Below are 25,883 nucleotides of genomic sequence, written 5' to 3'. Positions count from 1 at the left end.
AGGACAGGGCACAGGAGCTTCATAGTGCACATTGCGGGTTTGCACAAAATGCGTGGATCAATCATACCGCACTTATCTGCACACCTTCCACCGGGTGCGGACTAGTGATGCGACCCTCTATAGCAGCTGTGGGCAATAAGCTGCCCTCCAGCTGTTGCTGAACCACACATTCCAGCATGCCTTGTATCAGTTTCAGCATGGCCAAATAGCAAAACTGATGCAAAGCTTGCTGGGATGTGTAGTTCATCAACAACTGGAGGGCTGCTTATTGCCCAGCCCTGATCTATGGCAATGGTGTTGGCACAGCATACAGGACTTTCTGCCTTATACTAATCACAAATATTCTCTAGATCAGGGCTGGCCAAAATCACCCTGCTGGTGCACAGCTGTAGTCATTACTAACTGTCACATGACCCAAATCACCTAGCTGGTGCACAGCTGTAGTCATTACTAACTGTCACATGACCCAAATCACCTAGCTGGTGCACAGCTGTAGTCATTACTAACTGTCACATGACCCAAATCACCTAGCTGGTGCACAGCTGTAGTCATTACTAACTGTCACATGACCCAAATCACCTAGCTGGTACACAGCTGTAGTCATTTCTAACTGTCACATGACCCAAATCCCCTAGCTGGTGCACAGCTGTAGTCATTACTAACTGTCACATGACCCAAATCACCTAGCTGGTGCACAGCTGTAGTCATTACTAACTGTCACATGACCCAAATCCCCTAGCTGGTGCACAGTTGTAGTCATTACTAACTGTCACATGACCCAAATCCCCTAGCTGGTGCACAGCTGTAGTCATTACTAACTGTCACATGACCCAAATCCCCTAGCTGGTGCACAGCTGTAGTCATTACTAACTGTCACATGACCCAAATCACCTAGCTGGTGCACAGCTGTAGTCATTAGTAACTGTCACATGACCCAAATCACCTAGCTGGTGCACAGCTGTAGTCATTACTAACTGTCACATGACCCAAATCACCTAGCTGGTGCACAGCTGTAGTCATTACTAACTGTCACATGACCCAAATCACCTAGTTGGTGCACAGCTGTAGTCATTACTAACTGTCACATGACCCAAATCACCTAGTTGGTGCACAGCTGTAGTTATTACTAACTGTCACATTTCAAACCTGCTGCATTCATTCCTACTATAGATCTACAGGTTGCCTGATATACATGCACTGTTGGTAGATCTTGAGGACAGGTTTGGCCACCCCTGCTCTAGATAATACCTTTAGAGCATGTGTAGTGCAATGTAAATTATGTGCACTTACAAAAGGCTAAAAACACGGCTGTTGGTGCATACAGCTGTTATTAACACAAAGAGCCATCATCCACAGGCTTCTCCAGGGCTGCAGAGCAGACTTGAATGGCAAACATCGCTTGCACTACACCTTAATTAAAAAGGATAGCAAACAGCATGATCTAGACCAAGGACCGGTACAGCCCATCCACTTACTCACACGTCCTGCTGCCATGGAAACCGCCTTTTTTTAAAAACACTGCATGTGATATTCTTATGGATGCTAATTACACCTCGTCCTTTACTGCATGTGGATCCACTTACAGATCCGAGCTTAGGTCAGTCTTGGGATAGCTATTTATGTTCATATCAAATCAGTAGTAGTCTATAAGCTAGCCACATTGCCCCTATTGTAGTTCTATTCTTCCTTCTACAATTAAACTGGAATAGCCTGAACAGTAATCTATAACCCAGTATTTTGTGCATTATGTTTTCCTGCAGAGAGATTGCTGCATCCTAGCCTTCAGTGTACTTCATTACTGAGTTCTTTATGTGGATTTGAGCTGCCTTCATACTATTCTGGTTATTAAATGCCTTTATTCTGCTTTCCGGCAATATTTGTATACCATGTGCTTGTCCTACATTGTCCTGTAAGGTTGGTCTGTTTTCTTATTCAATCTGAAACTATATGTAGTTTGTAAGGGTCTGCGGAACCAATGTACTGCCATATAAATATACAATAATTCTAATAATAAGCCACTTTGTGTTACCCAGCAACATCTTTATATAAACCACTACATATCACCTTGTTACCTACTACACTGCAAACCATTATCATCTTTTTACCCTCTATGGTCCATTAACAGAGCAGCTGATGGCTGGAAAATAATAAAGCCTTTATTTTAAATATCTTTACATAATCACATGTAAACATTATATTTGTGTTTATAAATGTTATTAGAAGCTTTATAAATAAATCACATATGCAAATATGTACTTAACACTTAAAGCCCATACACACTGGGCGACTGAGCTGAAAGTCGCTCAAAACAGGAGGTTTGAGCGGCTTTCAGCTCAAAGCCGCCCAGTGTGTATGGCCCAGCGATGAGCGGTGAGCGCTACTGCATCATCGCCGGGAAAGCCGTTCATCTGCTGGTTATACCGCTACGCACCCCCCCCCCCCCCCCCGTCGGCGCCGGGCAGGGGGAAAGCTGCTTTGTGTGTATGCACTGAGCGGCTTTTTTTGCAGCGATTAAAGCAATCATCGCTGTCCATACACACTGGGCATAGTTGCCCAGTGTGTATGGAACTTTTAGCAAGGCATGTAAAAAAATCCAAAACTCGACATTAAACATTACAACTATTTCTATATTGCATTTTTTCATTAGAAAGCAATAGTAAGGGCCAAAGTGTCAGTGGTTCCCAACCTGGGGTGCGTGTACCCCTATGGAGTACGCTGCAGACCGGTTGGGGATAATTGAAAATAATATTGGTAATGGCGGAAGAAGAGGAAGCCTCCTGTACACAGCCAGCGGCAAGACACAGAGGGACCCAGATTCCTGACTGACTGCACACTACTACTTCTTAATATAAGGACACTCACACCGCTCACTTCCACTCCACTCATAAATACTGTGGATATTTCAAATTTAGAGGAGGGGGTACTCAAATAAAAAGCCTAATCAAGGTACGGGAGAGAAAAGGAACCGCTGCTCTAAGTAGAAAACTGTGCATCTCTATACACTGCATATGAGCCACCAGGACCGATAAGTGTTTTTATTTTAGCGCATCTAGTGGTGATATTACCATGAATTACTGTAGTAATGAGTCATGTAAGAAATATTGTCTCCCAAACACCCCTTCCCTCCCTCAGCTTTGTGCTAATGGTTCTTGGCCAGAAAATTTACATTACCATGCCTCAAACACAGAAATGAGGTGAACCGCTAAACTTCTAGTGTACAGAGCAGTGACTGATCACTATTATACGCACATTTTGGGGGGAATTTAACTATTGCCAGATTTTTGGAACAAGTTGAAAAATCATCAATTATCAACCACTTTTAGGGTGAATGGGATTTGCCCTATTTAACGCCCATGCTGATTTTTTGACTGGTCGAAAATACGGCACATTTAAAAACTACGTAGACCAGGGAACTCGCCACCGAGCCACGTGCTTTTCAACGTTTTGTTGAAATTGCGGGCGGTTTCAACCGCTTTTGGGTCCATTTTCGCCCATGTGGATTTGCATCACAAAAATGGGCGAACACACCCAAAAATGAATTGTGAGGGACGGAATTAGGGGGGGGGGGGAGAGATAGCCAACCTTTTTCTGCTTTCACAGTCAGGAATAATCAGGGTTCATTTTAATCGCTCAACAAGTGCAATCATGAATATAAACAGAGTCACCAATGTGCACAGTAAACGTAAAGGTCACAGCACAGGATTACCTTACTTCATCGAACAGACTGTTCATCTCGCTGACAAGTCTTTGGTTTTCCTGTTCAAACTGTTGGAAAATATAAAACATGTTAATATACAGGACTAAAATAAAATGGCGGGTGATGACCTATTATTGTGTCAGGCTAAAGAAATGTTTATAGAGAGTGCATGTGAGGTCGATAATCGCTAGCACTTGGATCCATTTAGATTGTTGTTCGTGTAAAAAACGGTCCTCAAATTTTTCCTGCAGTCACACCAAACAGCCCCACTTGGCACGCCAGATCACTTGGCAATCTCCTGGCGTTCGGCGTCTTTTTTGCCAAAAATGCGTCTTACTCACAACCAAATTCAACTAAGATGCACAATGAGACTGTGCTGATTAATACATGACACTTGTATATTTGTGTGCGACTGAGTCTCTGAAACCATACACCATACCTCCCAACAGTCCCGATTTTATCGGGACAGTCCCGATTGTCAGGGCCTGTCCCGATGTCCCACCCGCGGGCGGCAGTGTCCGCGGTGTGGGGGTGCTGTTGGGAGTCCCCCCTGTCAGCTGCTAAGCAGCGGGGAATAAACGCTGTGCGCATGCGCACAGCGTCTATTCCCGCAGCCAGGGGGCTGGGGGCATAGCTAGAGGCTCAGAGCCTCTGGGTCATGCCCCCATAGCGGCACGAAAATTACCTCCGGCGCGAAGGACAAAAGTTGGGAGGTATGATACACTGAGTGTTGCAATGTAACAGCCGCATTTTGAAAAAAAAAATACAAGTTCTGTCTTGCTCCGTCTACAGTGTCATATCAAATTGATCCGCACAGTCTATTTGTGCGCCCCGGTCACGGCACAAGGAAAGGAAAAGCAAAACTCAATATGTGGGGATAATAAATAGGGCGTGGACGAAAGATTATTCAGTGATACAAACAAGTATTCTGGAAATGCTTCCAATATACAGGACGGCTCAATGTGCAGGAAAACGCCCAGGCAGCAGGATTAAGCTGATGGGTTTATTTTCCGGTTCTCCACGAATCTAGAGATACAGTATAAGGTCGGCAGCAATCAAAGAAAATCCCAGGTATGCTCAATGTATCTTGACACAGAAAAAGCGACGAAAACCACCCCACAAACATTAATCACTACCACTTAGGTTTGATGAAAGGGTGAATAAATTGTATATTACAAACCATCTATTTCTGTGTGCGTTTCTAATGAAGCAAATGCTGTGCAACGGTGTGTGTATATAGAGTAGCCGCGATTAGACAGAGAGGTCAGATCCGGACGTTCGTGCAGCAGACAGCACTTGTGAAAGCAGTGAGTATTAATCCTGGAAATCAATTTTGCACGCAAGATCGCTCTAGAGAGAGGAATTATCCAAAAACTGCGGACTCTTCATGTGGAAGGATTACCAGGGACAGGAGGAAGATCTGTCCGCATTTCAGAAAAGTCATATCCTCTTTACATAGCCACCTACCCCCTCCTGCCTGGTGCGACCAGTCACTGGGTCTGGTAATAGCCATGCAAGGCCAAATGTACTTCATCATCAATTGAAAAACTCCTCTTGCTACACCGGCATTTCTATTTCATGTATACAGGCGTGAAATACCTGTGATCATAAACGGCAGCTGAAATATATACAACTCCACATATCTATAAATACAAAGGAGATTCCGGAAATGGACCAGGGAGTTGTACTGTGCTAGATCACTAGAAGAGTCATTCAGTCTTATTTTTCTACCTTTTAAAGCACAATAGGATGTACATAGATGTAATGTAGGATATTGATGTTAGGAGACATTATTATTATTTTGACAAAGCAGAAAATGTGCGCCACCAGTTGACGAGAGATCTGGCCACATTGACAGCTATCTTGGCCAACAACTTTTTAACCTCCTTGGGTTTCCTATGCATTCAAGCCTGGAAGTAGACTTGGTCATTAATAAATTAACAAATCCCTTGTTAGGCTGCATGAGGTCATAAACCAGATTGGAACGGTATACCATAGTGCATTCCCTCAATCGGTCGTTCAGTGAATCACAGGGTAACGTTACGTAGTCAGCCAGCTTCTCACCATCAATACGCTGCGCAGACATCAGTCTTTCAAAAATCACTTTTAAACGGCAACAGTCCTGTGAGTTTATTTCACGCGTTTATCTACAGGATTTCTACATTATCCAAGTCAAAATGAAGCAAGAAACACCTGGGGATTCTTATTGTTCCAGCAAGGGGCCAATGGAGTCCTCTATACTTCAAGAGTATGTTTAACATTTGATGAAGGTGCTACCCTGTTTTTGGAACAGACCCATTATAAGATCACAAAGGAGGTTGTATCCCGAGATATAATCATTTCTCAGGCTCTGCTTACGCATATGGTCTCGTATTTTTCTGAGTGGTGGGGACCCAGGTCCACCAGTTTCTGTAATGCATCTTTCTTGCACAAGGGAGAATATATACTGTAATCTCAGCATACCAATAATAGCTGGACACAAGGATCTTTCATCACATCATTTGAAACCACATCTTTATCTTATACCCCGTTCTCACTGCCGCAAAAACACGGGATTTTGCCAGGGTGAGCAGTAATTTCCTGTGTCCTGTCTCAGTGTGAAAGGGTCTTTGTGAAATTCCCAGGTGTTATGCCCTGGGAATTACACACAGGTTTTTTGCAGGGTTTTTCCTGGGTAATACACGGAATGCAGTTACAATCCCGGCGGTCGGGATCCCGGCGTTCAGAATCCCGGCGCCGTAATCCCGACCGCCGAAATGCCGACACATTCTCCCTCCGTGGGTGTCCACGACACCCCTGGAGGGAGAATAAATTAGTGTGCCGAGTGTAGCGAGGCACCGGGCCCGCTGCGTGGCGAGCGCAGCGAGCCCGCAAGGGGGGGCGATCCACGTCCCCCCCTTGTCGGCATTTCGGCTGTCGGGATTCCGGCGTCGGGATTCTGAACGCCGGAATCCCGACCGCCGGGATTCAATACTGAATCCTAATACACGGGTGTACGGCAGTTTGAACAGGCTAGACCTGGGTTTTTCTCAAAAAATGCAAAAAAGCAAGTTCATTGCATTGCTCAAAGCTGCTTTTTAAACAACCAATCAAAGCTGCTCTTAGATGCCACACACTTGATTGCAGGCATACCAGGAGAAGCAGTGTAAACGGGGCAGATACGTGAATTTCCCAGGTCTAAGGTGCAGTATGAATGGGGTCTGTAGAGCTGAGATGCTCTGTGCCCAGTCAAAAACACGGGAACAAAAACCCAGGATTTTGCAGGGGCGGCAATGAGAACGCAGCATAAGATAGCAGTGTACACAGACTTTTTATCGCACAACTCCCCCCAGGGAGAACCCTCAGTGTGCTACAATAGCCATTCCTCACTGAGTCAAGTACGTTCCCATCAGGAAAGGTTAGTGCTTCCAGCAAACAAGGGAAAGGCTCTGAAACATCTCTATATATTTATAGAAAAGCTTTCTATATCGTACACTGTATAAGCTTAGTCCGCTCTCTCTCAGACTCGGAGACTAATGCGTTTTCCCCTGGTTGCCTGAACTGCCCAGTTTTACAATACAGAAATACTCAAAGACATATAGAGGGTAAATGAGCCAGCCAGGGATTCATACAGGTGATTAACGGATCAGGGATTGGGTTAGTAATTGTGCCACCTCCATTTTTACAGCAAAATGAATAGCCAGCTGCATCAGCCGTGTCACAGTAATGGCCTCTCATTACAAGAAAATGGGTTTCCCAATAACAGACTCGGCTGAAAGATGGCAATAACTGAATTAAATTATTAACACAATATTGTTCTAGGTTGGTCTTTTATAGCGGCAGTACGTCTTTTTATTCTCCATGCGTTGCCTGCTTGGCAGGATAAGAAGGATTGCAAGACATATCTGAAACCCTCACTGACACACTGCATTACCCTACACTGACACTGAGCAAAGGGAGATTAGGTAACAGCCAATCTGGCTTCAGTCACCAACTGTACACTCAGACAATACAAAGCGCGTGTGTGAGTTTGATTATATACAGTACAATAAGTATTATCTTACAGTACCTAATAACATGGCAGGAGTCAATGGGGGACGTTCCTGACAGTCAGATTCACAGCTGTTTTCGACACGTTCCAACTGTAACTAGACAGATGGTATTCAATGTTCCGACTGTCCGAACGGCCGTGTTTTGGAGGAAACGGACACAAATTCGACATTAAGCATCCTTATCTAAGCAAGCCAAATCTGAAAGCCTTCAATGCTGCTGCCACTGAATAGGCAATTGCCTGTTCAAACGGTGTCTATATGGCATCATTATGGTCAGTTATGAGGTTAGGAACAGGATTCGCTTCTGTTTGCCCACATATTTTATGACTGGAAGCCACCAGCACTTGTTTTACCTTTTCCATCAACCATAAATAATTTGAATTCTCAACCACCAACTCAGGGAACCCCAGCAATTTACTTGCGGTACCCCAGGGTGCCACGGGACACAGTTTGGAAACCTCTGCCATATGAGAATTGGCCAGGATAAGCTGTCCCACCACTTGCTGATGGTAATGCAAGGTACGCACTATACAATGTACGGGTCTTGGGCTTGATCATTGTGTAGTGTGTACACTATACCAGTGCCTGGCGGTCAGTCCAAATAACCAGCAATCAGCTTCCAATATAGAGAGAATCATACACGTAGAATGTACCGACCTCGGTCAATGCTTTGTGTAAGGAGACAGTCGAAGAGACAATTTGGAATGGAATAGAACATTCCACAAAACGATTGAGCAGTGTGTATAAGCGGTACATCGAAATTGTTTTGGTCTGTCTGGATCTGGTAATACGTACAATACCGAACTTAGTTACCCAATACATCATGGAAGACCTTTACTTTAGCAAAAGCAAATGACTAACCCACAGTTCACTTTGATAAAAGGGTTATCAATCATAATTGCAGAGAACATGTGAGGACACATGTCCATGGTAGTCATGCCAAACGCCCCTTTTTGGCAAGCCAGGTCCATGGGACTCTGCGAGTGCCAGGTTTTCAGGAAAACTATGTCTAGCACTAGCAGAGTTGCACATGACCTGTCCGCTCACTCATACCATGCACCTCCCACTGCATGGGGCATTTAGGCTAGATGTAAGAGGACACATCCGTATAACTACAACAGATCCAGAACTCTCAACCTGAGTAGCAATGGACAGGGGGTTCTGAAAACGACAGATTCTGTCAACTCATTTGTTTAAGATAAGGTTTTAGTAATTATGGATAATCCATCATTCCATATGAAAGCGATTCTTACAGCAATCTTATTTTTATAGCAATAAATTGGCATCATATTCACCCATGGCATAAAGGCGATTTAACGCTTTCTGTATCAGCCAGCTAATGTGCAGCACGGATGACAGTGGAAGAGTTCATCTGTCGGGGAGCAATGTTTAACATCACAAAGCTTCTGGCATTACACAGGAACCAGTCATGACTGTCATAGCAACAATACCAATATTGACCTCAACCCAAGCACTGAAATGATTCAATTTGTATAAATCTTCTGGATGAAGCTGACATTGTTTTCTTACACAATCGTCTACAAGTACATCGGTCTCGTAGGAACTTCCGCAGTAGGAATCAATAGGGTTCATAAAGCGACACAATGTTGGCGCACACAGCTAAAGCATGGTCATCTGGGATGTCGATGAAAGAGAATGTAATCCGTTACAAAGCAGGTGCAATTTTGGGAATGCTTGAAAACATCCCTGCAGCTAGCATTACATCTACACATACAATGGACAAAAACATTGTTTAGCATGTGCAGCAGTAAAGACCACACTGGGGCAGCTGGACCAACCCCAGTGATGTCAATGTTTTCGAGTGAACGGCTGCACCTATGGAGCACAGGTGGACGGTTACACCTATGGAGCACAGGTGGGCGGGTCTAGCTTTGACCACAGAGCGGGAGAAACACTATCATTGTCATTTTGGATCCCCCTACTGACAAGATCACATCAGCCACAGGAATCTATCTGTGCAGCGGATAAATTCCCGAAAGTGTATAAACGATAACATGTAGACTGTACTGAGCACTCGTAGAAAGATAATGTACTGAGAATTTACCGAGAACAGGTAACAAGCAAACAAAGGATGTCTATTAAGATAATAAGTTATTCATTTTGTTAATTGATTCTAATCTACGCTTCCCATCTTTCCGAATGTCTGAAATAAACATTAAGACATCGTAAGTCATTGCGCAGATTTAGCGAAGTGACAGAGGGATTGTAGAACATCGATAACCATCTTCTCCGCTGCATTGTCTGCTCTCAGCTATGCGGATGACAAAAGACTTCATCTTTTTGCCAGCAAAACGCTGGCTGCTGTCGTTGCTTTGTCTTATTCTAACAATAGGAAGGGAGCGGAGGGAACAATGGAACGAGGAGATGCATTATTTTACACCGTAATCTTTAGTTAATAAACAAGGGCGGGGGGGGGGGAATCAGTTTGAAATGGCCAATAGGTTTTAGAACAGGGATATCAACACTTGCCAAGTGCAGGCAGCATGGTATGCCCTTCCTGCCCACGCATCTCCTCCCAGGCCAAAAGTTCTTCATTCATGATGTCATTATGAATCGTCCCCATTCCTCTCACCGAAATATATACGCTGCGAACAATACGGCTCATCGTTTAGTATTGAGAAATATTAAAATGGTTTTATCAAACTTATTACACTGTAAAACATGGAGTTGCTGCAACATGTGACGTGGTAATGAAGGGGTTGGATTCAAGTGTCCACTATCATAAATGGTGCATATTGCGCATAGCTTTTAGCCGGCAACCGTAATGTGGAAAGAGAAGAGTGGGGATTATACGTACAATTCTGTATAGCTGTCCCGCCATACGTTGGGAAGCCAGGAGCGCACATCTATAGTATACTGCACAGGTCTATTAACAAACAGATGAAGTGTGCTGTGGATTACAGCCTACTGTTGATAAGAAAGTCACATTTACTCAAATGTCAATTCAACGCTATGTAAGCCAATTGTCTAGGTGTTCACCAAGTGTTAATATTGGGAGAGGTTCTGTCTTTTTGAACTTAAGGGCAGACAGACCTCCCACAAAATCAGCATTGGTTTGGTCTAACTTGTGTGTGATAAGTAGTGTCATTAGAAGGAGAGCATTGTTATGGTACCCGGGAGAGAACATGACTGATGGAAGGACTTTGGCGCAGCAGGTCAACCACTTTCCCAGCCAGACAAGCCCCTCTCCCGCATTTTTCCCAGCAACGCGAGCCCCTCTCCCACATTTTTCCCAGCCAGACAAGCCCCTCGCCCACATTTTTCCCAGCAACACGGGCCCCTCTCCCACATTTTTCCCAGCAAGAGGTGCCCGCTCCCGCATTTCTCAGCCACATGAGCCCTAATCCCGTGTTTCCCAGCCACATGAGCCAGTTTCTGCATTTCACAGCAAGACCAGCAGCTCTAGAGAGGTCTGATCCTTCACATATGCCACTGTGCGCACAGTCCAGTGCCACTGCGCGCACAGTCCAGTGCCACTGCGCGCACAGTCCAGTGCCACTGCGCGCACAGTCCAGTGCCACTGGCACTGTGCGCACTACGTACTGAAGGGGGTGTAGAGCCAGCTTGTACAGAGACAGATGATTTGCTTCTCTTTTGTGGGGGCTGAAACAACCCAATCATTTCAGCCACAGTCATGTGGCAGACCCCAACGCTGAAATGATTGGTTTGTTAAGGACAGTGTGCACGTCCGATTTACGCAACATGTGGGTGGGAGGGCCCAAGGACATTTCCATATTGCACCTCTTTTTTTGGCATTATGTGATCTTTGGGGCCTAGTTTTTCAAACTTGCATCCTGTCTGCCACGTGTTTGTGCCGCCCACTTGTGTTGCTTAGCATAGTCATCTAGCTACCTTGGTGCGACCTTTTGGCCTAAAAACCACAACATTGTGAGGTAATCAGGATAGACTGAAAATGAGTGGACATTTATATTATTGAGGTTAATAGTGTAGGAGCAAAAAAAAAAAAACGTAAAACATGGAAGGGTGATGTTTTGGAACAGATCCAGATCCAAAACAGGGCCGGAGATACAGACCGGAAACAAGAAACAAAATAAAAGTGCCCGGGGCACATCCAGAATTTAAATCACAATGACAGTAAATTGCAGAGCAATTATTCTTCCACATACCCAAATGGGCAAAACAGTGAGTAAAGTCACATGATTATAACAGATATAACAGATTCACAGTCACATGACCAAAAATAATTACCATCTGGATCTCCTCTGGAGACAATTCCTCCCCTCGGCCTTCATCCCAAAGACTAGGTGGGTCCTGTGTATCAGACACTGTCCGGTCTATCCAAGGAGGAAGACAAAAGGTAGTAAGTATACCCGTTACATATTCTATAAAGCTCATAAACAGACTACTTTCAATACAAATGATGTCATATTAGGGGGGCTATGTAGTATCTTGTCAACATCAGCATTTAATGAAGCAAAATCCACTAGGTTAGTTTAAACAATGTTGCCAAATTAAAGTATCTGTTGCTTATAGTATTTCACAATGATAATATTGGATACTTAAAGGACTGCTGTGTGGAAAGTACATCTGTGCCGATTGCTACTTTGTTATAGAATAATTTAGCGGTCAAATGGCAGAAACCTTGTTTCTCAAATGTCAGCATGTAATTTCAGGCAGGAGTCCTACACGGAGTATCAGCAGCTACAGTATTCCCGTGTACCGCACCCTCGTTCTAGTTACACAAAATCACTCCAGAGTTATCTTAATGGCAATGTATAGGGTAACTTTAGAATTACTTAAAAACTTTTCATACACAAAGGAATGTTTAATATATCGCACTACGGTTTGTTTTATTTAGCGTTAAAAAGAAAAACAAAAGTCCAAACCAGGATAATGTCACACAACATTGGGATTAGGATTACTGGAATAACAGGATTCTAACATAAACCAAGAGCCTTACCCTTGTTTTCTTCCCCAGCAGACTTCCCTTCCACATTCCCCTCCTGACTGCCCAGGGTGATGGTCTCTGCAGTGTGCCACGTCTTTGTCTTGTGAACTTGTTCTGGTTCCAGTCTAGATCTACACGTACAAGAGGCACATTTACAATAGTACACGTGTATGCTGGATGTCTATTAAGTCTCTCCTACTAGTCATCATAACTGTATCACACCTCATCGAGACCTTCATTATACTATACATGAAAATGCCCATTCAGAAGTGTCTTGAGGGCAATTACAACTAACTGAATAACTTCTTAAGTGATCTCCCTGTAAAATGTACGGATGGTGTAATGGTTAGCATTACTGCCTCACAGCACTGAGGTCGTGGGTTCTATTCCCACCATGGCAGTAACTGTGGGGAGTTTGTATATTCTCCCCGTACTTGCGTGGGTTTCCTCCGGGTACTCCAGTTTCCTCCCACAATTCAAAAATATACTGGTAGGCTAACTGGCTCCCTACAAAAATTAACCCTAGAATGTCTGTGTGTGCGTGTACATGTGGTAGGGAATATGGTACTTGTTTCCTAGCACGGCCACAATCGTAACTAATCGTGTCCCTTAATTAAGGGACACGATTAGCCCGATGGACCCGATTTCCTTTGAAATCAGGTCCATTTTGCCGGCTAGGAAACAAAAATCGGGGGCATCGCGTCGGTCGGGACCATTAACATTGGTCCCGACGCGACCGACGCGATGCCCCCGATATTTGCATTGACTTCAATGTTAAAAAAAATTTTAACATTGAAATCTTGTCGGGAACTGTAAAATATCGGGGGCATCGCGTCGGTCGGGACCATTAACATTGGTCCCGACGCGATGCGACGCGATGCACCCGATTTTTACATAGGATTCAATGTTAAAAAAATTTTTAACATTGAAATGGTGTAAAAATGTTAAAAAATGTGAAATGGGTCAATATGACCCATTTCACATTAAAAATGTCCCCGTCGTCGCCCCACGATAGACGTCAACCCGAAGCGTGGCGAGCGCAGCGAGCCCGCGAGGGGCGGCGGTACGCGTCCTCCGACCTTTTCATGCCCTACTATCCACTAGGGCGTGGAGTGAGAATAGAATAGTGTGGCGAGCGCAGCGAGCCACCGAGCCCGAAGCGTGGCGAGCGCAGCGAGCCCCGCGAGGGGACGCGGATACCTTCACAGGTAAACGCGTCCCTTCGCGGGCTTCACAGGTGTCCGTGGCGACGCCGACAACTGTGAAGCCCGCGAAGGGACGCGATTACCTGTGAAGGTATCCGCGTCCCCTCGCGGGGCTCGCTGCGCTCGCCACGCTTCGGGCTCGGTGGCTCGCTGCGCTCGCCACACTATTCTATTCTCACTCCACGCCCTAGTGGATAGTAGGGCATGAAAAGGTCGGAGGACGCGTACCGCCGCCCCTCGCGGGCTCGCTGCGCTCGCCACGCTTCGGGTTGCCGTCTATCGTGGGGCGCTGTGTACATGCTTCAATTTGGGGGGGTTTGGAATTTTTTTCATTAAATCCAATGTAAAATTGGGTCCCAGGGACCCAATTTACATTGGATTTAATGAAAAAATCGGGTCAAAAATCGGTCGGATCGGTCGGTCGCATCGCATGCGACCAAATCGCATGCGATGCGACCGACCGATTTTTTTCAGCACGACCACCCCGATCTTAATCGGTGTGGCCGTGCTAGGAAACAAGTACCGGGAATATAGATTGTAAACTCCACTGGGGCAGGGACTGATGTGAATGTTCAACTATACTCGCTGTGGAATATGTATGCGCTATATAAGAAACTGTGACTAAATAAATAAAATGTTGCTTGCCTGGTGGCATGAAGAAGTAGCCAGGTGGCGGCAGTGTAATACTTTGCAATAATGAAAACTATAGGCCAAAATGTTTAAAACGTTGGCAGATAACGCCCAATTGCTAGTCTCCCGATATAGTGGTGTCCAACAATGCACATGAGACACACCACATACCTGCACACTCCAGTTATCCTCTCTACAGCCTTCCACCAGGTTCTGTTCAGCTCTGACAACATCGGGCATCTTTTTTAGCCAAATACAGTCATGACTGGAACGCATGAGGAGACAGTGCTGAGTAATGAGATCTATGACACCTGTATATTGTGTGTGACCGAGTCTGAATACAGAGCCAAACTTTTATTTGAAGACTTGTAGCATTTCAGAGACTCAGCCTCACACACAGATATAAAAGTGTCCTATCCGAATAATCAGCTCAGTCTCCTTGTGAGTCCAAGTCACATTGTATTGCACCAAAGATGACAGAGGATGTCTGATGCATATAAGGTAGTAATAGGTCTTGCGCTTGACCTGTGTGACAACGCTGCATGGTAACTGGTCAATAACCTTCACAGTTTATTACAGGGTGGATGTATCTGTTTTATCTTACTACAATGAAGCAAGGAGTCCATTATGGCTAAATCATTAAGAAAACAGAAGAATTCCAGAAGTCACAGGTTCCAACAAAATATAACCGTTAATTTATTTATGAACTGTTCTATATTATTATATAACAGGTTAAGTATCCCTTATGCAGATACCGGTTATCCGAATTATTTAATTTCCAGAATGATGATTTTCTTTTTTTTCCTGCTAAAAGTACTGCTGGGGACACCACCTGTTACCGGCCCTGCTGGGGACAGGCTATGCAACTGGCACTGCTGGGGAACATGATATGCAACTGGCACTGCTGGGGAACATGATATGCAACTGGCACTGCTGGGGAACATGATATGCAACTGGCACTGCTGGGGAACATGATATGCAACTGGCACTGCTGGGGAACATGATATGCAACTGGCACTGCTGGGGAACATGATATGCAACTGGCACTGCTGGGGAACATGATATGCAACTGGCACTGCTGGGGAACATGATATGCAACTGGCACTGCTGGGGAACATGATATGCAACTGGCACTGCTGGGGAACAGGATATGCAACTGGCACTGCTGGGGAACAGGATATGCAACTGGCACTGCTGGGGAACAGGATATGCAACTGGCACTGCTGGGGAACAGGATATGCAACTGGCACTGCTGGGGAACATGATATGCAACTGGCACTGCTGGGGAACATGATATGCAACTGGCACTGCTGGGGAACATGATATGCAACTGGCACTGCTGGGGAACATGATATGTAACTGGCACTACTGGGGAACATGATATGTAACTGGCACTACTGGGGAACATGATATGTAACTGGCACTACTGGGGAACATGATATGTAACTGGCACTACTGGGGAACATGATATGTAACTGGCACTGCTGGGGAACATGATATGTAACTGGCACTGCTGGGGAACATGATATGTAACTGGCACTGCTGGGGAACATGATATGTAACTGGCACTGCTGGGGACATGATATGTAACTGGCACTACTGGGGAACATGATATGTAACTGGCACTACTGGGGAACATGATATGTAACTGGCACTACTGGGGAACATGATATGTAACTGCCACTACTGGGGACATGATATGTAACTGGCACTACTGGGGAACATGATATGTAACTGGCACTACTGGGGAACATGATATGTAACTGGCACTACTGGGGAACATGATATGCAACTGGCACTACTGGGGAACATGATATGTAACTGGCACTACTGGGGAACATGATATGTAACTGGCACTACTGGGGAACATGATATGTAACTGGCACTACTGGGGAACATGATATGGGAACATGATATGTACCTGGCACTACTGGGGAACATAATATGTACCTGGCACTACTGGGGAACATGATATGTACCTGGCACTACTAAGGAACATGATGTGTAACTGGCACTAAATATGTGCAAGAAAATGCTTGTTTAGCATTAAAAGTCAGAGCCTGAGATACACAAACTTTGCTACAGGTTTTGTAACCTTGTTTCATGCACAAATAAAATATATGTGTGTATTTCATGTGTTTATACAACATAAATACATTTGTGTTCACACATGGGTGCCGTCCTCAAGATACCGCATTGAATCATAAAAATATTCAGAAATACGGAATAATCCGTTATCCAAAATGCTTCTGGTCCCGAGCATTTTAGATAAGGAATGCTCAACCTGTATATCTGTATATGGACAAAATGCTTAATTTAATTCCTGTTTTCCAACACTGGACATGTGCAAAAGCCACAGACCCTCTGGGATTACCCGAAGGTTGGCTGGTTTGGACAAAAACATAGCGCATGTGGAGATATGTGGGATACGCTGTCGGCTGCACTTAACCACGCCTGCAGGACCAACTGGGTCACCAAAACAAACAAAAACAGAAGCCTAGCTTAGCCATGCCTCGTAATGAAAGATTTACATTCACTGCAAATAACACATTTATTTAGCAACGGAAATAACTGCGTCTCCCATTAAAGCACCAACACAGCCTATTTTTTTTATTGTTATTATCTCAATTATGGATCATAATCGTTTTAAATTGAATAGGAACAAAATGCCTTTGATGCACTGGCACAAAGAAAATCTATTAACATGATAAAAGCGTTTGTTATTATCACATTAAGTCTCCATTAATACCGTATGGGAAATGGCAGAAAACACATTTCAGTGCTCGTGTTTTATCCGGAATATGGTCCTTGTGTAAAAGATCTTTTCATGTTTCAGATTTCCTTTTAAAAACCCCAATGCACCAGCAAGCATTCAGTTACACAGAGGCCGTGTTTACTGCTAGTACGGGTGTGCGAACAGCAATTACTGTAAATGTATTCCAGATATCAGCAACGTGTCATTATACAGGCCGACTCAATTATCAGCAATGTTTCATTGGGCCTAATTCAGACCTGATCGCAGGACAAATTTGTTCTCACCATGGGCAAAACCATGCTGCACTGCAGGTGGGGCAGATGTAACATGTGCAGAGAGTTAGATTTGGTCGAGTTATTTTGTTTCTGTGTAGGGTAAATAATGGCTGCCTTTAGATTTCAGTTTGAACACACCCCATCCAAATCTAACTCTGCACATCCCATATTGTACCAGTGTGACCTCACTCACCTATTACAGTGGGCTCAACATCGCTAATTGTTCTTCCTACCTGCATGTCATGCGGAAAAGAGCTAGGGATTTAGCTGAAGAGCGACTAATTGAATGGTCTCATTAGCAGGTTGCATCTCCAAGGTTTTGAGAACTGAGTTTGAGAACCTGTGGGATGTGGACAGCTTGGCAGTTAGGTAACTATACAGAGGAGACTGTGGTGGATCAGTGTCTAGAGCAGGCATGTCCAACGTTGGCCCTCCAGATGTTTTGAAACTACACATCCCAGCATGCTTTGCAATAGTTTTAGCATTCTCTAATAGCAAAACTGTGGCAAAGCATACTGGGATGTGTAGTTTCACAACATCTGGAGGGCCAACGTTGGACATGCCTGGTCTAGAGAACCTTATTGAAAGAGGTGGTCAATGGATGAGTTGGTGAACATTAGTCTCTGGACAGGTTTTTAGTAGCAGTGTGAGTGGTGGGAGTGTAAGCGAAGCATTGGTAGTGAGAAAAGGAAACGGTCTGCCCAGATCTCTGAAGCATACTGGGAAGGAATGCCAGGTTTTGTTCGGTACTCTCCCAAATATTAAAGTCTATGTAGCATGTATGTTTTATACTGTAGGTGTGTGGAGATGATTGGTCCAGTTGAGGCATGTTTAGAGGTATGCTGTGGGTCATTGTACATAATTAACTGGGGGGGGGGGGTGCGCATATGCGTGACCCGGTGCTTATCCATATCAAACGGAAGTCTCTCTACGAAGATTTGGAGCGAGTTAAAGTAGATGGAGATAAAGTACCAGCCAGTCAGCTCCTAGCTGCCATCTGACATTCTGTTTGTAAAATGGAAGTTAGGAGCCAGTTGGTTGGTCATTTATCTCCAGCCACTTTCTCTCTCCGAGGCTTACTACAGATGTGTCCACATACATCTATCCTCCACGCGATACAAAAATCTGTGTGACTGTAGTGGAGGGCATTTTTTTGGAACTTTCTCCATTGGATCACGTCTTACTTGCAACAGAATGAATAGGATGCACAAGTAGCTTCTGCTGATTAAAATGATGTGGCATGCCTGTATTCAGTATGTGAATCAGAATAACCCCCACAGTCCAACTATAAATGGCTTCATGTTCCATACTCACAATCTTTTCTTGTCCACGACGCGTTTCACCCTAATGGCGCGCTGCTCGGAGTAGAGCTTGCACACTCCTGCGCGGAAATAGGAAACAGAGTCACGCGGTCAGATTAGCAGCTAATAACGATTGGTGAAATGACTGCAAAGCAGATATTATTGAAACCTACTTTTTAAATATTCTTCAATGAAATCCAAGACGGTGAGTCTGTGTTCTTTGACTTGAGAGGAAATGTTCTCCTTACACGCTGTGCCAAAAGATAAAAATAAATAAATAGTATTTACTAAATTGGACTATTCTAGGGGTCTCCCTCTACTGATCACACACAACATCAAACGCATAATGGAATATTTATCATTTGCAGCTCACCTATCACCTGCTCGCAGCGGGAAGAAATCAATAGGCTATCAATAATAAAGAGCACACAGCCTGTGAAGTCACTAGGGCACTGTAAATATAAAGTCAAGAAGGGTCTTAATGAGGTCTCTGTCTCCTAGTGCTCTGGCAGGAATATATAAGATGCTTATACCGTGAGTTGTGTGACTGGGGTAGTTTACCTTTCATTTTCTTGAATAAGAAAATAAAAATAAATACTGATGCGGTACCGTAGCATAGTGGTTAGCATTGTTGCCTCAGATTATTGGGTTTGGATTCCCTGTGTGATATCTGGGGGTCTACGCACACTCAAAAAACAAACTTAATAAGCTATTTAGGAAAGGAGAAAAAATAAAATAAAAAAAGTGTAGCCACTGCGCTTGAATAGTTGAAACGTTGGGCAGCATGGACGGTGTAATGGTTAGCTTTACTGCCTCACATCACTGAGGTCATGGGTTCGGTTCCCACCATGGCCCTCACTGTGTGGGGTTTGTATATTCTCCCCGTACTTGCGTGGGTTTCCTCCAGGTGCTCCCGTTTCCTCCCACAATCCAAAAATATACTGGTAGGTTATTTGGCTCCGAACAAAATTAACCCTGGAATGTGTGTGTGCATGTGGTAGGGAATATAGATTGTAAGCTCCACCGGGGCAGGGACTGATGTGAATGGTCAAATATTCTCTGTAAAGCGCTGCGGAATATGTGTGCGCTATATAAATAACTGGTAAAAAATGAAAATAAAAAGTTATGTTTCTATAAAGATCTGTAAGAAATCTTTAATAATCGGAGATGGATGGTGGACATTTAGTTATTTTCTTTTTGGGGGTGTTGTGATCGGATGGGGAATGACCCCCTAGTAAGTACAACAATCTTTCAGGGGGACATGTATGAAGCAATAAAGAGTGGACGATTGAGGCAGTGTAGAGGTGGCCCATGGCAACCAATCAGCCGTTACTTGGAATTTTTATAGAACGGACATGATAAATGTTACTACATAGGCAATTTGTGTACTAGCTCACTTCTCCACGGCGTCATACATCACCTCCTCAGTCACAGCCCTGATCAGCCGCCCTGCTTTAGAGAAACAGCCCCCTGAACCGAATACTAAAGGCAACAAGCAAGATCTTTATGTGGTGCACCTATAAGAATAAAATGTAACTTTCCTTTCAGAGTTCTCTTTAAACTCCTCACCACCACCTACAAGGCTCTCTCCTCCTCAGCTGATCTCTATCCACACTCCCTCCCATCCTCTTTGCTCCGCCGCCGACCGACCTCTCACCTAATCACCTCCTCCCACTCCTGTGTCCAAGACTTCTCTCAAGCTGCCCCCCTGCACTGGAACAACCTCCCAACACCCATCAGGCTTTCTGATTCCCTTACCTCCTTCAAGCGCTTCCTCAAAACCCACTTCTTCCGACTAGCCTATCCCTCCTCCTCCTAACCTCTTTCACTCCTCCTATCCTGCCTACCCTACCCCTCCATCCGTTCCTACTTATCCTATTGTTTTTCGTTCATCCACCCACCTCCTTTTAGTCTGTTAACTCTTATGAGTAGGGCCCTCCTTCCTCACCTACTCACCCTACCTCATTACCTCACCAGCGCTCCTGCCCTGTTCTTCCCTTCCTCTACTTCAACTTCAGTCTCCTCGACCATTTCGACACCTACTTCAGAACTGATGCTGATTTTAGTTCTACCAGCTATACCCCTATTTATGCTGTATTTTATCACCACACCCTGTACGTTACCTTGTAATTTGATTTTTGTTTGTTGTTTGCTTGTTAGCCTTCTAAGTTCTCCACATAAAGATATTGGTGGGGTATTTAGCCCGGGAATTCGACTGTCGGAATGTTCCGGCAGTTGGAATCCCAGGCTGTTTTCGCTTCTTTCGACTGCAACTCAACTGTTGGTATGGTCAAAATACCCACAGTCGAGTGTCAGAAAGTCAGAGTATTGTCGAAAATAGCCTTGCATTGTCGAAAAATTAAGCCGGATCTGGTTTGTCGGAAACTGCATTCAATGCTGTTGGAAACGTTAGCATTGAATAGACGACGGCCTCTATTTCCGCCAACGGAAATAGCATCTGGGACTAAATACCACCCATTGCTTGTGGTCTTTAGTATTCTGTTGACTTCTTCTCCCGTGTTAGCACACCCCATAGATCTGCTGGAATTACATATAGATTTTCTGATTCCGGATTCCTCAGTTACATTTACGGATATAAACATTTTCCTGTTCGATTGACTTCCTCGCCATCAATCCCCTATTCCACAACCGGTAAAGCTTTCTCTGTCACACAACAGCCTAACACAATGCAACATTACCTTCCTAACACTAAGTCTCTAGAAAAAACACATTATCATTATTCTAAATTCTTCAGGACTGAATGCAAGGAAACCACGGAACATCCATCAATTTGACAAGATAACAAAATATTCAAATTATTTCCATTCCAATAAAAGGAGGGGGCATTAATATGCTGCGCACAGGCCTGGCACACAAACTGCGGTGGGAAAACATTATACCTTTTCAGCTTCCTTTTCATAATACAATGTTGCGCTAACATATGCCACAATTCTATTCAAATGCATCGGCAAGACTGAAATAGACGATAAAAGCATGTGAATGAGGACGACGCTGGGACTTATCGATGCACAATCACTCATTACCACGCAGCAGCGTTAGCTGAACACAGACGAGAGGACTGGATAATGGTGCATTTCAGGCATGGACAAATGCGCAACTTTACTTAGCGTTACGGAAAACCATCCAGAGCAAAGCGGTTTTACATGGCTGTGTGTCCAGAAGCCCCTGCACTGCTCAGTGTAATATTGTCCCTGATATAAGACAACAAATGCAGAGAAAATAAAGGCAACAATCTGCTTCAGTATCTAATGTCTTAACCCTCTTAAGAAAACAAGGACGCAAAGCAAATAAAATGGGACGAGCAGTGTGCCCTGTACACACGGTGCGATTCACGGTCACATTCAGTTACATTTTGTCTATAGAGTCAAATTCAAATCAAACAGTTTTCAGCTGCAGTCGATGCCGATGCGCGCTCCCGTTCAGTCTAGATTAAATAGACAGGTAAGACTACAGTATATAGTGATGAACCTATAGTACCGACTCCAATAACATCTCGCTGGTCTATATGCTGCCAGCGTACTGTATGTTATTGAACTGCAATGTAATGTGTGTATGTCCCTCTTGTAGCCCGTTTGCCTACCTGAATCTGTGTACACATCATCTGATGGTGAAACCTGGCAATGCAATGTAATACGAAGCTGCAAGGTATCAATATATGCTGTATGTAACCCAGCATCAGCTGTATAATCATCACATTGCAGCACAGCCAGTAGAACAATCTGATGAATAACAGATTGGGGAAACACAATAATAAGTGTACGATATATATCGTTATGATCTGTACGATAGATCGTATGGGGTGTAAGCAGCGTTAGCCTTTTTGAAAGGCTGAGATATGAACGTTACACAATCATCTATATATATATGTCTAGTGTCCGTGAATCTCTGAAACACTGCCATCTGCTGGCAGGGAGTGAAACTACATCTTTCTCACACATGCACAAATAGAAGGTAGCTGACCAGCTTTCGAAGCTTTTGCTTTGAGCCGGCTTACTAGTTCTGTAAGAAGGGTAGAAGGGGCCTCTTACACTACGTGGTGGCAGCTACCAGGGATAGAGTGTGTTGTAATCACTGTAATGAACCAATCATTGACTTACTGTATAATGTATAAGAACCTCAGGAACCGGAGTGGTCTGGTCCCCTAACAATGATGTATTGTGCCTTTACAGCCAAACAGGACACCGATAAATGCTCGTTAAACATCACATTATAAAACAATGGATGGAGCCGGTCCCTCTTTACCGCTTTGGCAGCCTCCACTCTCCTGAAAAAGCTTTGGCCAAACACGCTTATCACAAGTGGCGTCCACATACATTTGGCCATGTAGTGTATGTAAAGGTCTCATCCCAGCCTGCATTCATTTGCAAATAAAGGTCAGAGTGTCAGCTCCCAGAGTCTTTCTGAAATTCATAATAAGGTCTGTGGAGACGCCGACTGCAGAAAGGGAGAGGGGAAAAAGCAGAAGACTGCGTGTGCTGCCCTCTTCTGGACAAATTACTATTTTTGTATACTAAATTATTGTTGCAATCAAAGCAATGGTAAAAAAAAACATTCCGTATCACAGTGCTCCCAAGGCTTTGGAAGGGAAGGGGCACTTATTAAAGCGTGGAGAGAGATAAAGTACCAATCAGCTCCTGTCAATTTTTTTTTTCAAACACGGCCTGCAACATGACAGAAGCGGATTGTTGGTACCTGGCTTGATATATCTCCCCAACGGAGTAGCTATAACGGATGCAGGGAGTCTACTGCGCTGCGGTCGCCTGCATGGTGGCCTGAAGCCTACTCACAGACGACCTCTCTCAGTCCGCACTGGCATCTCCCTCTCAGCTGCGTCTTCTATCCCAGCTGTCAGCAGTACCACCACACAGAACCTTTATAATCCCGCTCTGCTCTCACCTTCTGTCCTGAGCTGCTGGATAGCCTCAGCGCATGCCCTCATGAAGGTCTGTGCATCCTGATCAATTTGATCCCGCTCTGTATCCGTCATACGGGAGTATTTTGACAATTGACTGAAAAGAGAAAAGGCCACAAATCAAACAAAGCACAGTATATTCTTTATAGAAAAGGACAAACATAGAGGAATACAGTTTATCTTTGTACTGTAGTGATCTCTCAGGTGATCGCCGTATAGTGAAGACAATATTTACCTTTAGTAAAGGTTGTTAATTTGGCGGGATACAAAGATTTGTGGGTTGTATAAATGCAAAATAAAACCAAGCCAGTGCAAGTTACACCCAGGGTTGCTGCAATGCCTGAGCTATATAATAGAGGAGACTGTAATTCAAAAAGGGACCACTGCTCCCCATTAATCCTTTGAAGTCCAGATTTTTTTTTTTTGCAATTCAAAAGGTCTGGTGGTAATTTCCTTCATTGGTCTGGTTTAAATGTTTATATTAATTGTCTTTTTTTTTTTTTTATAATTCAAAAATGGTCTACATTGAATGTTGAACGATGTTAATGTTCTTATTTTAAAGTGGCACACCATTCGATCTGCTACTAGCGCTAGGGCTGTTGAGCAAGACTAGGACTTTGAATCTGAAAGAGTTAAGACATCAAGAGCGGTTGAACAAGCAAAGAATGTACCCGCTGCACCAGGACACATCATTGCGGCTTCTGTTACATTAAGCACATTACCTTTCTATTACCCCAACATGAACAACTCCTGGAATACAGAAAGGAGCAGGTCAGGCAAACCAGCCAATCACTGGAAGCTACAGAGACTGGTTTTGAAGTTCTATCGCAACACCAACCATTTGAGCCATCTGACTCTCACGGTTGGCTTTATTCAATGCTAATCAGATGGAGCGGAGCTCACGTGACAATTTACCCCAACACATGTCAAATGTTCCATCTTTATTAACTGTAATTTCATCTATTACCTCTCAGCAGACCTCCATAGCAGCGTCTACATACAGTATAGCATTGCAGCCAAGGGGGTCATTTTATGCTGCTTTCAGACCGCATAACTGGCTTTGACCCTGTATTTGAAAACATTTCCAAAAACGGGTCTGCCAGGTAAAACCCCTTTCACACCACATCTCTTAAACGGTATATTACCGTTTAAGTGCCGTTTTTGGACACTGGCAGACCTGTTTTTGTAAGCTTTCCAAATACTGGGTCAAAGCCAGTGCAGTCGTCAGGACCCCCACCCCCCCCGCGCGCAGGTTAACATCACCCCCCCCACGGGCTAACACCCCCCCAATGTGTTTAAGAAACCACCCCTGTGCAGCCGGTACCTCCTTAATTGCTGATCCCGGCAGTATGGACGGATGCGCTTATAAAAAAAAAAAAAAAAAAGTGACTTTCGGAAAATGGCTGCCCCATAGGAAAACCTGTGTAAAAAAAAACTGTCTTTCGTATGGGGGCTGCAATTTTCCTAAAGTCACTTTTCTTATAAGCAGCAGGAGGCCAAAATACCGGGTCAAAATACCATGTCTGAAACGGGTAGGACCCTCCATTTGAACAGTTTTACAAAAACAGCTTTTGTAAAATGGTAAAGTGGTTCTGCACCTTTCAGACCGCACAGATTACCATTTTAAAACGGTTAAAAATCGGCAAAATACCGGTTTTTAAGTGCGGTCTGAAAGGGACATTACAGACGTTAAAATTAAAGAGTCTCCGCTGCAGCCATAAACACGCAGCCTTTTACATGTAATGATTTAGTGAGTGGAGGTCCAGGACAGATCTGTAAATAATTAGTATATCCTCTATAATATCAGTGCAAGATGTAGGATATACACAATATATGATCTATGGGATATACAAGTGCACCATTGAGTATTATTAAGATCTTCACCGTCTTTGGGGTTAATTCAAAAAAGTGTGTGGAGGGCAAATTGCTGCTAAACGGCGTGGGAATGCTGCCAATGCTCGCCCCCTGGCAGCCTGATCAGAGAGTAGTATGTTGCCCTATGTGAGTAGGAAGCCTCTTTCCGCACAATTGGGGTCCTTTCATGATTAGGTAAGCATACTGTACCATTTTTGGCCGGTCCGGTAAAGTTTTTCTTATGCCTGTACCGGCCAAAAAGGGCATTGTAC

At 44.2% G+C, this 25,883-nt stretch overlaps 1 protein-coding gene across 1 annotated transcript in view; it reads right to left on the bottom strand.

The window, feature by feature from the left end:
• Positions 1 to 25,883, bottom strand: part of STX18 (syntaxin 18) — a 105,582-nt gene that overhangs the window by 9,845 nt on the left and 69,854 nt on the right. The window contains exons 3-8 of the mRNA XM_083156412.1: positions 23,742 to 23,854; positions 18,998 to 19,075; positions 18,838 to 18,904; positions 12,671 to 12,789; positions 11,959 to 12,044; positions 3,707 to 3,765 (exon numbers count right to left, since the gene is read on the bottom strand). Coding sequence (XP_083012538.1) covers positions 3,707 to 3,765; positions 11,959 to 12,044; positions 12,671 to 12,789; positions 18,838 to 18,904; positions 18,998 to 19,075; positions 23,742 to 23,854 — 522 coding nt within the window. The remainder of the gene's footprint in view (positions 1 to 3,706; positions 3,766 to 11,958; positions 12,045 to 12,670; positions 12,790 to 18,837; positions 18,905 to 18,997; positions 19,076 to 23,741; positions 23,855 to 25,883) is intronic.

Source organism: Crinia signifera, chromosome 1 (assembly GCF_055691185.1).
Source record: "Crinia signifera chromosome 1, ASM5569118v1, whole genome shotgun sequence".
Lineage (NCBI taxonomy): Eukaryota > Metazoa > Chordata > Amphibia > Anura > Myobatrachidae > Crinia > Crinia signifera.
Note: the sequence above shows the minus strand (reverse complement) of the source record. Positions and strands in the feature narration are given on the sequence as shown.